This window comes from Cordyceps javanica, chromosome 2 (assembly GCF_051103115.1).
Source record: "Cordyceps javanica chromosome 2, complete sequence".
Lineage (NCBI taxonomy): Eukaryota > Fungi > Ascomycota > Sordariomycetes > Hypocreales > Cordycipitaceae > Cordyceps > Cordyceps javanica.
Window position 1 is genome coordinate 2,560,121 of NC_139296.1, and position 14,686 is coordinate 2,574,806.

Sequence of the window (14,686 nt, forward strand, 5' to 3'; positions counted from 1 at the left end):
GCCACCTGCTGCTGCCGCTGCGCGACCGCGGGCCCGGAGCCTGGGGACGACGGCTATGGCGCAGGCTGGCAAGTTTGACGACAGCGACTCGGCAGACGACCTGGGCATCATGAACGTGCCCGTGCCGCTGGCGGCCCGCCTCCGCGACCGCGAGCCTCTCCTTCCCTCCCACCACCACCACCACCACCGCCTCGACCGTCCCGCCGTCCCGCCGCCCCCTTACGCGGCTGCTGCAGCGGTGAGGCGAGGAGGCAAGTCATGGACGACCACCGGCAAGCGTTTCGCTCGGCCAAAGCCCGAGCCACTCGTCTCCTCCTCCTCCTCCTCCTCCTCGCTCCCACCGGTGGTGCCTCCCGGGCCAGTCTTGGCGACGCCCACTCCTCGCGCTGCCGCCGCCCCCGACACGCCGCCGCCGCCGAACCACCAGGGCGCCGCGGCCGTGACGGCGGCCGTCCGACGCAAGACGCTGCTGCAACGCATCGAGGGGTGGTGGGACCTGGGGCTCCTGGACAGGAGGCAGACGCTGTTTGGGGGCCAGAAGAAGACAATGTCAAACGAGAAATGCTAATAAGGGAAGAAAAAGGGGACCGTTGCGGTTGTGCGAGTCATGGAAGGTGTGCTGCGTCAACGACAAGGGGGGTTCTTGTTGGTCCGGACTGCTTTCTACAGCACTACGGCAGGTGAAGTAGCAATTGCAGATGAAGCTATGAGGGGAGGTTTTGCGGGGGTGTTGCATGTGGATTAATTTGTCGGAAAACCTGTTGCTTTCACTCCAAGGTACGGCTTTGTTGGGAGTTTTTACATGTACTTTTTGCTATCCGAAGGGCTAGATCCTAATGACAGCCTTGCCTGGGATAGCCTGGCAGGCTACTACTGATCTACAGCCCGATCAAATTAAACTGACTCGGAATGTTTACGTACTTTATCGTCAACCTCTGCGTGCTATTCAGGTGCTTTCAAAACAAAAAGGGCTCTTGTGTGGGAGTCAGAGAAGAGAGGTGTTGTTGGGAAGAATCATGTATCAGTATCCGTACATCAATTGGTCTTGGAGAGATCGGCCCGTTTTCAGTCAAGCTGGGTGCTGCCGTCGCTTGATTCATCAAGGCTGCCTAGTCTCCCCGCGACCGTTGGAACAGTCATCTTGCCGAGTTGGTCAGCTATAATAAGAGGGTGTCGAGGATCCAACCAACCTAAGCTCTACCTGGCTGTCGCCGCGATTCGGCCGCCCGTGATCGACTGCGCCGCACAGGGTTGTGAAACAGGCTCCTGCGCCCGACACTACGCTGTTCTGAGTCGGGACGCAGCACAGGGATCGGTCTTGTACTAGGAATCGGGGCAAGGCAGAGCATGGAGGCGTCTGCAGGCGGGTTGATATATATCTAAAAAAAAAAAAAAAAAAAAAAATAAAGGTGCGACTGCGCCATCGAGAGCCCAACTAACAAGTAGTGAGTAGTGCTGTGTGCCTTTTTTTTTTTTCTTTTCTTTTCTTTTTGCCTCACACCCACTCAACTTTGGGGGCCGTCAGCACCAGCGGCGATACCCTGCGGAGTGCGGAGTGTTTGCCGAGCTGACTAACGTGCTGATAAACTCTTGGGTAGAAAATAGAACCAAAAAGTACTGTTGACTGGGTACCGATTATACTTGTGGCAGTTCAACTTGGGTCGCTTGCTTATTAGCCGTCTTCTGGAAATCGGGGAATCGACGAGGTGCCTCGCCACCCCCACCGCCGCCGCCGCCGCCCACCTGCAAGCCCTGCTACATGTAGATTGCTTGATTTGCATCTCACCAAGCCCTCCAGCAAAACAGAAACTCCACACTGATTGAGGCGTTCCGCGGCCTGGATGTGGATTCTCGAGACCCTGCCAGCCTGCTGCGTGGCCCGGCCGCCCCTCCCTTCCCGGATTTTGTCCCTTTTTGCGAATCTCTTTTTGTGAGCAGGTCGCCGGCACGGCGCAATAAAACCGACGCCTTCTGCCCTCCTGACTTGCCGCAGGCGGAGCGCTGTACCAGGGAGCCATCTCATCATCTGTCATCTTACTCGTTGACATCTCAGCCGTTGAAATCTCACGCAAGGCCTTGGCTAATAAAAGGGGGGGAAGACGGCTGGTGGCCACCGTGTGAATACGTCCTACGTTACCCTCGAGACAGGAACCTGCCTTGCCGCGACTCGGTCTCCATCCGACCAATTTTTTTTTCTTCTCTTCTTTTATTTTTCCCTTCTCTTCTTCCTTGCTATCCATCTACGCCCTTTAACAGAAAAGACAAATCTGAATAAAAAAAAATTGAAAGACAATGTCCGCCATCAGGAGCCTGCTCTCGGGCAAGGTGCGCTCCCAGTCGGGCTGCTACACGTGCCGGCTGCGGCGCAAAAAGTGCGACGAGAAGCACCCCATCTGCGACGGGTGCGCGGCGCTCGAAATCACCTGCTTCTACGGCGAGCAGAAACCCGACTGGATGGACGGTGGGCCCAGGCAGCGCGCCATGGCCGAGACGATCAAGTCGCAGGTCAAGAAGCAGGCCGGCCAACGCCGCGACCGCAAGTACCTCGAAATGCTCGAGCACGGCACCCGCATGGTCAATCTGAATGATGAGAAGCAGCAACCTGCCGCCGCCAACGGCCATGGCCACGGCAACGGCAACGGCAACGGCCACTCGAGCGACACGGCGGGCCTCTTGTCATCGGAGAGCGACCGTGCCTTTGATACGTCGCCGAGCGCCTTTAGCGCCACGACGGGCCCGTCACCCGACATGCCCTGGCACAAGCTCATGGGCCCGGGCGGCGGCGGCGGCGGCGGCTCGCAGAAGAGCGACTACGATTCGGCGCAGGACACGCACCTCATCATGAACTACGTCGACTTTGTGTTCCCCTACCTGTTTCCGCACTACCAGCCGCCGATCCTGGTCGGAGGCCGCGGGTGGGTGCTGGACGCGTTCCTGCACGGCAGCCGGTCCATCTACTACACGGCCATTGCGCTGTCGTCGTGGTTCTTTGGCGTGCTGCTGGCGGGCGGGGAGGAGAAGCACGCGGCGTGCACGGAGCGGATGGCGCGGCAGCTGCACCACCAGATGGGCATCAGCCTGCAGGAGCTGCAGAAGAACGTGAGCGCCATCAGCGCGCAGAGGGACAACTTTGACGTGCGCGAGGGGCTCGGGGTGATGCAGAGCGTGATCCAGATGCTCATCTTCGAGGTGACGGCGGCCAACCGGGACAACTGGAAGCTGCACCTGGACGCGGCGACGGCGCTCTTCGTCAAGATGCTCCCGCGACCGGAGCGGTGGACCGAGACGCTGCACGGGCTGTGGACGCCGCGGTGGCCGCCGGCCGAGATGGGGGTGCGGCGGCCGTGGAGCACGGACCAGGCGGCGCTGCGCTTCTTTGGCGCCAACCTGCTCTACATTGACGTCATGTCGAGCATCACCATGGCGCGGCGGCCGCGACTGGCGGCGTACCATGAGCCCGTGATCCCGAGCTGCCTCGGGAACGCGACGGAGTCGAACGGGATGAGCGGGGTGAACGGGGCGACCGGGGCGGCCGGGGCGGCCGGGGCGACGGCGCTCTCAACGGAGCCGCAGCCGGCGGGCCCGCTACGGATGGAAGAGTTTTTCGGGCTGCAGAACTGGGTGGTGCAGACGCTGGGGGAGGTGGCGACGCTGGACGCGTACAAGAAGGAGCGGCAGAGGGCTGGGGCGGCGCTGCTGCCGGCCGAAGCGGCGGCGGAGGTGGCGTCGCGGGGGGAGGCGCTGTCGCGAGCGATCCGGGCAGGGATCCGGCACCTGGACGAGCAGGACTACTCGCAGACGCCGGTGGAGCGGGCGCTGTCGGTGATCCGGGACCCGCTGTCGAGCCTGAACCCGGCGGCGGCGCGGGCGGGAGCGGGGGCGGGGGCCAAGGCCGGGTTCGTCATCCAGAACCTCATCTGGCTGCACGCGGCGTCGCTGTACCTGGGCACGGTGGTGGGCGGGTGGCGGCCGGGGGACGGCGAGGTGCGGCGGTCGGTGGGCCGGGTGACGGAGCTGCTCGAGGGCCTGCCCGACGGCCGGACGATGCAGTCGATGGCGTTTCCCTTTTGCGTGGCGGGCTGCCTGGCGCCGCCGGAGCACCGCGACCGGTACCGGGCCATGGTTGCGCGGCTCGGCCCGCTCCAGGTCTTTGGCACCATCCAGGAGGCCAGGAACATTATGGAGAGGACCTGGGCCGGAAGCAGCAGCGGCGGTGGTGGTGGTGGCAGTGGCAGTGGCAGTGTCGGCTGCGGCGTGTTGTCGGGTCAGGAGGACGCGGCGGCGGCGGCGGCGGCGGCAGTGGTGGTGGTGGACGAGAATTGGGACGTCGCCAAGTGCCTCAACAGCCTGGGCCACGGCTCGCTGCTGATTTGAGGAGGCGTGAGGCGGTTTTGGGGAGGAGTGGGGGAGGGGGGAGGGCTTTTTTTTGTATAAAACTCCCTCAACCTACTCAACACGCAAGTATCCTGCTCGTCCGGTGAGGGGGTGGGAGGGGTGCTTCGAATGTTTGCTGGTTGTGTTTTTTCTTCTCTTCTCTTTGTGTGTGTTGTTACAGGCTACAGTACCAGCATATTCATGGAAAAGAACCCCTGTGGGTTAAGATGTTGAGTATATAAGGTAGCGAGGCCGAGGTGTGGATAAGCAAGCGTCTACTGTATGTACGGGTTCCAGATTGAAATCTCCCGCCCTTTTTTTCTTTTTTTTTTGTTCTTTTTTTATATCTTTGTGTTTTTCTATTTCTTCTTCTTCTTCTTCTTCTTCTTCTTCTTCTTCTTCTTCTTCTTCTTCTTCTTCTTCTTCTTCTTCTTCTTCTTCTTCTCATCCGAGATATTCTCAAACTTGGCGCAATGTATACAAAAAAACATCGGCTAGTACGACCCTAAATATGAAAAAAGAATGCCATGTTTTGTGGCTTGGAGCTGCAACTCATCAAGGTTGCCCGATGTACCCGAGATTAGGTTGCCACAAGTTCCGTCTACTGGTACAGATGGCCATGCTTGGTATTCAGTAGTGGGTGCGTGGCTGGCTTGCGGGTGATGTGGATGGCTCCCAAATCGCCCGACTTTGAGCTTGTTATTGTTTTTTTTTTAAAGTTTGGCCGGGGCAGAAAACCAAAGGGGGCACATGAACCTGCAGGTGAGATTTGACGTGTTGTCCCGGCCATTGATGATGCGACGATGCCAAGATGGCAGACGTCAATGAGACACGAGGCAAAGACTAGAAATAACAGTATAAAAAAGAAAAAGATAAAGAAGAAGAAGAAGAAGAAGAAGAAGAAGAAGAAAACATGTGCTTTGCTCGTTTTCGCCAAGCTAATATTCTTGTCCTGCATCTGCATATCCGTCATAATAATACCAACCTACCTATCCTCTTTGCATTCGCTCCCGTCCATCACCTTTACTTACTTATGTACTCCGTTAGCGGGTACTTACCTAAGTGGCAGCCTAGGCAGATAGGTAGGTACCTTGATAGTTACTTGTAAGTTGTGACCCAGAAAAAACAAGCCACATCCGCACCCGGCTTGCCGAGCTCCAGCTTTAACGTATTAGGCTAAAGATTTACTTAATAGTACTCCGTACTTGGCGTAGGAAAAACCACATCCCCCCCCAAAAAAAAAAATAAAACAAAAATAATAAAACAAAAAACTTGCTCAATCTTGCGCGGTCATGGTGTCACACCTGTGACTTTGTTGGACCATCCCCCTCAGGCCTCGTTCCTTTCCTTTTAGTTCTTTACTTAGTCTTGTCCAACTAAGAATCCACCTGCGCAAGTTTAATCACGGGCTACGATAGCCTACTCGTATGAGGCCCGACCGAGTATGGCGGGCGCGCCGTACCCGACAGAGACCCGACGGGCTTGCACGACGTGGCCTTTTTTTTTAATTTTTCTGTTTTTTTTTTTCTTTTATCTTCATTACTTTTTTCTTCTCACGTTTCTGGTCACATGTATACATGTATAGTTGTTATTCTTGTAATTCTATTCCGTACATCACAATGGTACTAGACAGCTCTACTGGTAGTCGCGCGACCCCATCCAAATAGAAACCGGAAACGCATTGACTTGTCAGGGTTTTGTTAATTTGTTCAAGAAAGAAAAGAGCAAAAAAAAAAAAAAAAGACTACTCCCGATCAACTTGCGCAAGCGTGGAATTGAGGGGCTCTGAGCAGGTTTCCAAAGTAGTCATAACTCTAACAAGGGTCTCCCCCCCGCCATTGTCCGTCCCCGGCGACTCAGGAATGCCAAGTACCAGACAGATAAAGCTTGTCGTCTGCCCACCTCGAAGAACCGTTTCCAGAAAGTCTGTGCGTATTCCTTTTTTTTTTTCTTTTTTCTTTCTTTTTTTCTTTCTGAAATCCTTCATCACTTTCATCATACAAGTATTCTTGCTGAGAAAAAGACTTCTTACGACTACTGTGTGCACTCTCGTCATCTCAACTCGCTGCACCCCTTTGCTCTTTCTGATTGAAGCAACTCCAAAGGGCCTCCCATAATAAACAGTGACGGAAACCGCAAAACCGCAATTCCCCACGAGGCCAGCCTTTGCGATCAACGACTCCAAAAACACTACATACACCAAACAACAAAGATGGACATGAACCACGGTGGCATGGATCACGGCGGCATGGATCACGGTGGCATGGACATGGGCGGCAGCGGCGGCCGACAGTGCAAGATTGATGTAAGTCTTTTCACCTACACGTCTCACGAGTCTTGTCTTCTTGCCTTCTTTCTTTCTTTACCTCTCTTTTCTTCTTCTTTTTTCAATTCCTGTCAAAAGCGACCCCTCCCGTCTTGACCAGGCAAAAAGTGGCTAACCAGTGGCCCGTCATCGTCCCTGCCCTCTCTCTCTCTAGATGCTCTTCAACGTCAACACCATTGGCAGCTGCTTCTTCTCCAGCAAGTTTTACATTGAGACCAACGGCCAGTTCGCCGGCGCCTGCATCCTCGCCCTCATCCTCGTCGTCGCCCTCGAGGGCCTCCGCCGCGGCGCCCGCGAGTACGACCGCCTCATCGCCAACCAGCACCTGGCCCGCCACCGGCCCGCCGCCCTCGCCTCCCCGCGCAAGGACAGCTCCGACGCCGCCATCCCCGTCGCTCCGTGTGCCCCGATCCCGCCCCTGCGCCCGACCCTCGTCCAGCAGGCCATTCGCGCCTCTCTCCACATGCTTCAGTTTGGAACCGCCTACATTGTCATGCTGTGAGTGTTTTCCCACGCTCTTTTGCTCCCTCTCTCTCTCTCTCTCTTTTCCCAAATGCGCCGTCCGAGTAGAAACGTCGGGTTGCTAACCATGCCGTGTCGTACCGCAGCTTCGCCATGTACTACAATGGCTATATTCTCCTGTGCATCGTGCTCGGCGCCTTTATTGGCTACATGGCCTTTAACTGGGAACCCATTGCTGTTGCGTAAGTCGCCTTGTTCTCCCCCCCTCTCTCTCATGTACTCTGTGGCTCTCCCGTACTAACACGGTGAACAGGGAAGAGCCCAACGGCACCAAGGAGGCTACTGTTTGCTGCGGTTAATCAGACATGGAGGCGGCAACGCCTTGTATCCGCTGTATTTGATTTATGCGATAAAGACTCATCTAGCGAGCCCTGTTTGGCATTGCAGTTTGGCTATAATACACTTTTTTTTTTCTTCTCCAACCTATAGTCCGGGGACCAGCCCTATTCACACGCAAGTAGAGTCTTTTCCGCCCTTACAGCTCGTCGGCGCGGCCAGTAGGATTCTCGCCCGCCGACGTCGTAGCACTCTGGTGGTGGTGGGCAGGAGCCTGCGTCGCGTCCGTGCTCGTAGCCGCCGCCGCCGCCGCCGCCCGTTGCAGCGCCAGCAGCTGCCTCGGGCTGCCGTCGGAGCCGCAGCTGGCGAAGCGCCACCAGGTCCCGTGGTACGTGCCGACGACGTTGGCCAGGACCCAGCGGACGGGCGCGGGCATGGGCGGCCAGTGCGCCCACCGGCCGCCCTCAAAGGTGCGGTCGAGGTTGAGCAGGAAAAAGGGCACCACGTCCAGCAGCCCGGCCCGCGTCACCGTCTTCTTGCCCCACGTCTTGAACACGAGCGCGGCGGCGGCGGCGGCGTCGCTGCCCTCGGCCGGCGCGCCCGGGTGCCCCGCGAGGGCCGCAATCGTCTGCACCTCGCTGTGGAGGTGGTGGCCCAGCGGCGCGCGCAGGCCGTCCAGGAGGCGGAGCAGCTCGCCGGCCGAGAGCTCGCTCGCCGGGCGGGAGAGGCCGCCGAGGTAGGTCTGCAGCTGCGCGACGCCGTCGATGAAGGACTCGTGCTCCTCGCGCGTTTCCGCCCAGACGGTCTCGTCGCCGCCGAGCAGGGCCGCCACCTTGCCAAAGAGGTTGTCCTCCTCGTCGTGGTGGTGCGAGGTGACAAACGAGGTCCACGTGAGCGCGTACCGGACAAAGTCGGGCGCGAGCTGCTCGTCAATGTACGGCGCCTGCTGGTAGATGGAGTTGAAGCCGCGGATCATGGCATTGTGGACGAGCGCCATGTGAGTGGCCCCAGCCGTGAAGAGATCAGTCTAACAGAAAACAGGTGTCCACCCCTCCCAAGAGAGGAAAAGACGAGCAAAATTAGCAGGTTCATTCATGATAAGATAGACTTGGAAGCCTGACCCCCCTTCCCCCGTACCTTGCCTGTGAGGTGCTGCGGCGTGGCCACGAGCGGGATTGGCGCGTCTGCCCACGGCGCCGTCGGGGCCGAGATCTGGGCCATGTACGGCGAGTAATTGAAGAAGCTCGTCGTTAGTAGACATGCTGTTCCAAATACAAAAGTCCCAATCAGGGACATGATGGGCCAACTATATAGACAGATAAGCAGACGGCGCGGCTGAGGTGGCAGGCGATGAATGATGCGAGTGGCCTGTTTGTGCAAGTCTGTCACCCCATGAGGGAGGTAGTTTGTCAGTTCAGCCGCGGCGGGATGCTGAGATTACAGTGGCCCTGATTGGTTGGTGATGGCAGCTCGGAGCCTTGTAGTCTCGGAGCCACAGTCTGACGGGGCGATCCGTCTGTAAGTAGGTCCAACGTCAAAGATAGCTTGCAGATAATAAAATCAAATACAAAACGGCTGGATTCTTGCTTATTAGCTGCCGGAAACCTGTGATAAGGATGTAGAAGGATCTTCCTCTGCCGCTAAAAATCCTGCATGAGCAGGCCGGCCTGCATCACCATCATGGCCTCAACTTCAACAACTGAACAAGGCATATTTTCAACGCATCGGCCCCAAATCATGTCACAAAATCGGACAAGTCAGTGCTGCTCAAATGTACTCCGCAGCAGAATTCGACCAGCTTCAAGTTGCCTACGTTGTTGCAAACCATGGCAGGCTCAGCCGCGCGCAGCTACACGTGGCCGGGCTACAATTTGTGAAAATACAATACTGTCACAATACTAGAAGGCAGTTGCTCAATATCGGTAGTATTGTGGATATATGGCAGTCCCGCAACAGGAAAGTCGGTGCTCTCGACCTAGTTACATTATCAAGGCATGATTCCTACCATGGCCATGGCTGTCAGCACTTTGACTTTACATTTGGCCATCAGTCGAAACGGAGTACGGACAACGTTTCTGCCATCTTGCGCACATCTCGGGCAAAAAGAACTGCCGAAAAGACGAAATACTAGCCATGCCCACTTATCAACTCGGATTTAATAAAAAAACTCCCAACGTACTCAGACGTCCACTGCAGAGTCGACCTCGATGAGCTTCTCCACCAGATCAGGATCATACTCGCCCAATGCGGCACCATACTTTTCGCAGAGAAACAACATCTCATTGTATGCTCTGCTATTCGGTTAGCACCTCGGTATGGCCCCCCAATGTAATGCCGCTTCAACTCAAAAGAGGCGGGCTGAGCTGCCCCTGCGGCCCGCCGAAGCCGCGAGGTAGGCGTGAATGCTGTACAGACGATTCCGGTCGTCCCATTCCTCCACTGGCTCGGAAATTTTGACATGCTTCTGATACAGGGACAGGTAGGGCCCGTCTTTGAAGTGCGTGGCCCATCTGCACCTCCACGCGCCAAACTCCATCTCGTTGTGGGCGAAGAGGCATCCGGGGTCGAAGATCACGGCCCTGCCAGTCGCCCCGTCCACCCCTACGTTCCTCTCCCGCAGGTCGCCGTGTATGAGCGCCGGCACGATGCGGCGCCCGCCCGACTGCAAGACGCCCAGCAGCCTCGGAACCACCGCCCGGATGAGCTCGCCGCAGGCCGCGTGCAGCTCCGGCCGCCCGTCGCGGTCGTGGCCGAGGACGTCCTCGAGCTGGTGCGTAAAGGCGGCGGCCCAGCTGAACTCCCATTTGGCGGTCCACTCGAGTCTCCCGATCGCGGTCGGCCGGAAGTAGCCAAACTTGCCGTTGTGGGACGTTGTGCCGTGCATCCGACGCATCACGCCCACCAGTTCGGCGGGGTCCGGCGGCCAGCCCGCCCTGATATCCATGTAGTCCTGGAGGTAGAAGGAATAGAGGACGTCTTCCTGAAGGTACTGGCCCCAGTGGTGCGGGCGCGGAATGTGGCCCGGAGCAGCCCGGGAAAGTATGGTCGCGGAGTGCCATTCGCCAGAGGCTGAGGCCTTGGATCCGTGCCCGCTCATGACCTATGCCGAGGCGCAGCGTTAGAAGCTCTTCTCGTCGCCAAATACGCAACACCGATTCAATCATCATCTCACCAAAAGCGTACCTTGCAGAAGTAGCTCTTCCTGCCGCCGTGCGGCTGGATAGTATCTACCTTGAAAGTATCTGCCCAGCTCGATTTTCCATGCCGCTCTAGGCCTACCACCTTTGTTCCATCAGAGAAACCTGCCGTTGATCAGCCAGATGTACTGCATCAAACCAGCGTCTTCTTGGAATCCGCGCGTATCGGCATACCTCGGCAGATGGCTCCGATCAACGGCCGGCAAAGGTCACTAAGCTGGTCCAAGCGGCGGCTGCTCGGCGTAGATTGGCGAGAGCTGGAAGCTTCGTCATGAGGGTAGCTTTCCGATGCCATGATTTCGATTGAATGAGACCTTCTCTCAGGGAGGTTCAGTACACTCTACACAAGATCCTGATTCCCTTTTGTACGCCAAATATGCAACTGCTGACAAAGACCATGACCGAAGGTTGGGTAACACCGATCACGGCGGCTGGTCAGGCGCATCACACGAAACGTCAGCGCCTACACAGACAGATTGATTGGCAGCACTTTTCAGAATGAAAATACCGTCATCAATCGCTTTCTGTTTCGCTGAACCTCATGGGAGCTTGTAATCAAAGCAGAAGGGTTTCGGCCTAAATCTGACTTGCAGGGCACCGTGAAGCAATGTCCATCTTCAGCCCCATCAATTGCTCAGGCAGTCTAGATCTTCTGGCCTGTTCTACTTGAAGTGGGTGAAACGCTCACAATATCTGTTCTCACTTGGTTTGCTACTAAACTAGCCGTCCTTACAGTGGCAATAACTTGACTCCTGATTTCACGGGAATCCTTGCATATCAAATAGACTGACCCGTGCTGCGAGTTTATAGAGAAAAAAGTCAAGAGTCAACGACTATTGTATTTACGCAAAACAAATAAAATCCAAAAGGCGAAAGAGGAAAGAGGAAATCTTTTTTACAAAACTTGGCTATGCCTGCTGACTCGCTGTGGCCATGGCAGTGCGCGCCGTCTTCTCTACACTACGCAAAGTCGCGATGCGGGAGCTCAGCCTCTCTCTTTCTTCAACAAGCTCACGATTTTCGCCGCCCAGGCGGTTCACCTCGGCTTCGTCGAGGCTATACATGTAGTTTGGTGACAAGCCGAAAAGTGCCCCGTCCTTGTCAATCACAAAACCGTCCACGATGGTTTTTGTAACGTGGCGAATAAAGGATTGCAACGAAGACTGTCCAAATAATTTTGTGATTAGTCTCCGGGGGGGGGGGGGGGGGGGGGCAGGTGCCAACATGCTGCTAGTCACATACCTGATAATACACTTTCAAAGTGTCATGGACGTCATTTACTATGTTGTCAACCGCGGAGTGGTGGCAATGTTCAGACAGGAGATGTCCCAACGGTTCCGCGGTGTGCGTGTCCTCGTTCGCGGTGACAATGGCATTCGCCAGCTGTATGGTTCTCACCATTCGCATACATCTCAGTAGTTGGAGATGACGAATAAAGTTGGGATCTGTAGTCTGGAGGAGGTTGTGATAGTCGGCATCGCAGTACTCCTCTAGCTTACCTAGCACCTTCTCCAAACTTTCGTCATGGAACTGCCGGATAACTAGTGAAAGCTCTCCGTGTAAGAAGGACGTGCTGCCAGAAGAGGGACAGACTTCATTCAAGAGTTCTTTAGCAGTCGCAATCACAGTTCCAGCGACGTCGCGAACATGTTCAGAAGCCATCGCGTGCCACAGAAGAGTTTGCTTCTGGTACAACCGCTGGATCACGTCAGGATGAACCATGCCGGGCAGTTGGGTGCTACTGCAAATTGCCACCTCCTTCTTAATGATGTCAAGAATTATTGCGTCAGCTTCTTCTTCCTCATCTCCTTCAGGCACGCTGAATATTGACTTGGACTTCTCCCGCTCCCTTTTTGGATGCAGCATAGGATCCAGCCGCTTTGTTAAGCCCTCAATATCCAAGTGGTGGTTCTGAAAGGCGAAAGTGTGGCCAGATTTTCTCATGAGCTCCGAAAAGGAGTCGTTTGACTCTCGAGAAATCTGACCAACCCGAGCGCTTTCCGAATGCAACAGCCATGGACGCTCCACAGCCTTTTCAGCAAGGACTTGATATTCTTGAGCGAGTTCAGTGAGATATGCGCGTCTTTGGTGGCTGGAAGCTCTAGCAGGCCCAAGTTCTTCCTCTTTCGCCTGGGCCTCCTTTAATTGCCGTCGCAGGTTGTCCAGGAGGCCTGGAAAAGCCGCTTGAATCTTTTCGCAGAGCAGTGTACCGAGGTACTTTTTGAGCATACCAGAGCCCCTGCGGGTTTCACGGATATTGACCCAAGGCTGTTTGCTAAATAAAGCTGATTCAGCGCTTTGAAGATCAAAATCAGGGTTGGATTCGTCAGCCTTTGTCTTGTTCCGAACGACAAACCAGCCATGGTGAAGCAGGCGACCAACGTCATCCACATTTCTATTGGCAACATCGACGACCTTGTAATCATGAGTCTACGGCCTTGTTTCAGATCTGTATCATACATACCGAGGTCATATTATTCGTTCGGTCGCATTTGGTAAATACACCAATCAGTCGAGTCTTGTCGACATACTCGTTGGCTAATTTGAAGATTTCTTGGTTGGAGAGATCAACAAATGCGTCAGCGACGCAGCTATTCACAGAGTCAGTAGGCAGGTCACCACAAATAACGAAGGGCACATACATCACAATACTCTCTGGCTGCTTCATGTATTCAATCACCATGTTCCTGACGCCATCCATCTCTCCGTCGCATACGTTGTAATCATAGGCGAAAATACCTGGAATGTCCAGAATGCTAAAGTGGGAGCGGCTGGGTCCCGAGACTTCGATCTTCAGGACCTCAGCAGCGAAATTCTTGCGACCTCGACCTTTGCCAGGGCATATCCCCAAGTAGTTTGCAGACGCCTGAAATTGTTAACCAACGAGGTTTCTGTAGGATGTAGTAAGGCATGTACCTCGTCAATAATGTCGGCAAACTCGGAGGCGGTAAGAGACTGCTTCTCCTTACGGAATTTCATGTAGGCATTATTCTTTGGGTAGTCAAATTGAGTGGCCTTGAAGTTTGGGGGTTCGATAGATATGCTGATCTGATTCGGGGTGTTGGGGGCGGTTCGGCGAGAGACGATTCGGGTGGCGAAACGGGTGCAACAGTTTTCTCCAACAGGAAAGGGAATGTCTGTTAGACTCTGAAGGAGGGAAGACTTCCCAACAGACTGCGCACCGACAATGACCAGCTGTGCTCACTCATTAGCATCAGAATATGGCCTTTGATGTCCCAGCCTTACTTGAGGAATTTCACCGAATTCTCCCGCCCCGCAGGATTGGAATTGATCAATGGCGTTGAACAGAGTTCGACTAGCGGCACTATCAAATGGGTCTTCTGGGAGGCTTTCCTCGTCACCAGTTTTGTTTCTATCAACCGACTTGGCTGGGGAGTTGTTGGGGTCCGTGGCAGGGGTTGTGGTGGGATCAGTGTTGTTCTCAGAGTGGACGCTCTCACTGGACACACTCGCATCATCGTGCCCGTCCTCTGCCGCTGAACGATTAGGCAGGGTCGACTGAGAAGGGAAAAGGCTTGCCATTTTTTCTGTATTTTTAGGAATTCAAGTATCACAGAAACTCTTGATAAAAAGAGCGAATTTGAGGATCAGGCGAGTGGGGGTGAAGGGCAATGCCTGTTATATACTTGACGAGGTTAGCAACCCTCAACGCCATGCAGCTACCAAATGTTTCTAGACTTTAATATCCTATTTTAGGAAATCAGTTGGTCTACATGGTTGTTTCCGCGCTGGATGTAACGATCTAATCAAAGGCCTGTCTCCATGCATGGATACCTGCTGCAGCCACAATAGAGGCAGGAAGCTAAAAGCGAATAATTTACGCCTCTCCAGTCTCTCGGGAGATTTCAAAAGGGCTCAAATATGGGGCGCGAGAAGCGAAGGGAAAGGCCATGGGCCCTCTGGCCCAACGAGGCTGAGTAGTCCTGCATGCAGCCACAGAATAGCGCGGCGTGCGTCCGCGGAATCCTAC

At 55.3% G+C, this 14,686-nt stretch overlaps 6 protein-coding genes across 6 annotated transcripts; 3 read left to right on the forward strand and 3 right to left on the reverse strand.

Moving 5' to 3' along the window:
- Nucleotides 1–55: 55 nt before the first annotated feature.
- Nucleotides 56–568, forward strand: V2A60_003271 (uncharacterized protein; the record flags this gene model as incomplete). The annotated part of the gene is made up of 1 exon (XM_083254607.1): nt 56–568. One exon carries the CDS (start codon nt 56–58, stop codon nt 566–568), a length of 513 nt encoding a protein of 170 aa, XP_083110733.1.
- A 1,724-nt stretch (nt 569–2,292) lies between these two features.
- Nucleotides 2,293–4,374, forward strand: V2A60_003272 (transcription factor domain-containing protein; the record flags this gene model as incomplete). Its single annotated transcript, XM_083254608.1, has 1 exon — nt 2,293–4,374. One exon carries the CDS (start codon nt 2,293–2,295, stop codon nt 4,372–4,374), a length of 2,082 nt encoding a protein of 693 aa, XP_083110734.1.
- Nucleotides 4,375–6,586: 2,212 nt separating this feature from the next.
- Nucleotides 6,587–7,521, forward strand: V2A60_003273 (Ctr copper transporter family-domain-containing protein; the record flags this gene model as incomplete). Its single annotated transcript, XM_083254609.1, has 4 exons — nt 6,587–6,679; nt 6,855–7,198; nt 7,309–7,404; nt 7,476–7,521. 4 exons carry the CDS (start codon nt 6,587–6,589, stop codon nt 7,519–7,521), a joined length of 579 nt encoding a protein of 192 aa, XP_083110735.1.
- A 176-nt stretch (nt 7,522–7,697) lies between these two features.
- Nucleotides 7,698–8,794, reverse strand: V2A60_003274 (hemerythrin domain-containing protein; the record flags this gene model as incomplete). The annotated part of the gene is made up of 2 exons (XM_083254610.1): nt 7,698–8,525; nt 8,636–8,794. The coding sequence occupies 2 exons, from the start codon at nt 8,792–8,794 to the stop codon at nt 7,698–7,700; spliced, it is 987 nt and encodes a 328-aa protein (XP_083110736.1).
- Nucleotides 8,795–9,677: 883 nt separating this feature from the next.
- On the reverse strand, nt 9,678–10,990 carry V2A60_003275 (uncharacterized protein; the record flags this gene model as incomplete). Its single annotated transcript, XM_083254611.1, has 4 exons — nt 9,678–9,789; nt 9,910–10,598; nt 10,682–10,800; nt 10,870–10,990. The coding sequence occupies 4 exons, from the start codon at nt 10,988–10,990 to the stop codon at nt 9,678–9,680; spliced, it is 1,041 nt and encodes a 346-aa protein (XP_083110737.1).
- A 613-nt stretch (nt 10,991–11,603) lies between these two features.
- V2A60_003276 (P-loop containing nucleoside triphosphate hydrolase protein) lies at nt 11,604–14,238 on the reverse strand (the record flags this gene model as incomplete). Its single annotated transcript, XM_083254612.1, has 6 exons — nt 11,604–11,858; nt 11,938–13,110; nt 13,160–13,286; nt 13,338–13,561; nt 13,612–13,890; nt 13,942–14,238. The coding sequence occupies 6 exons, from the start codon at nt 14,236–14,238 to the stop codon at nt 11,604–11,606; spliced, it is 2,355 nt and encodes a 784-aa protein (XP_083110738.1).
- Nucleotides 14,239–14,686: the final 448 nt, after the last annotated feature.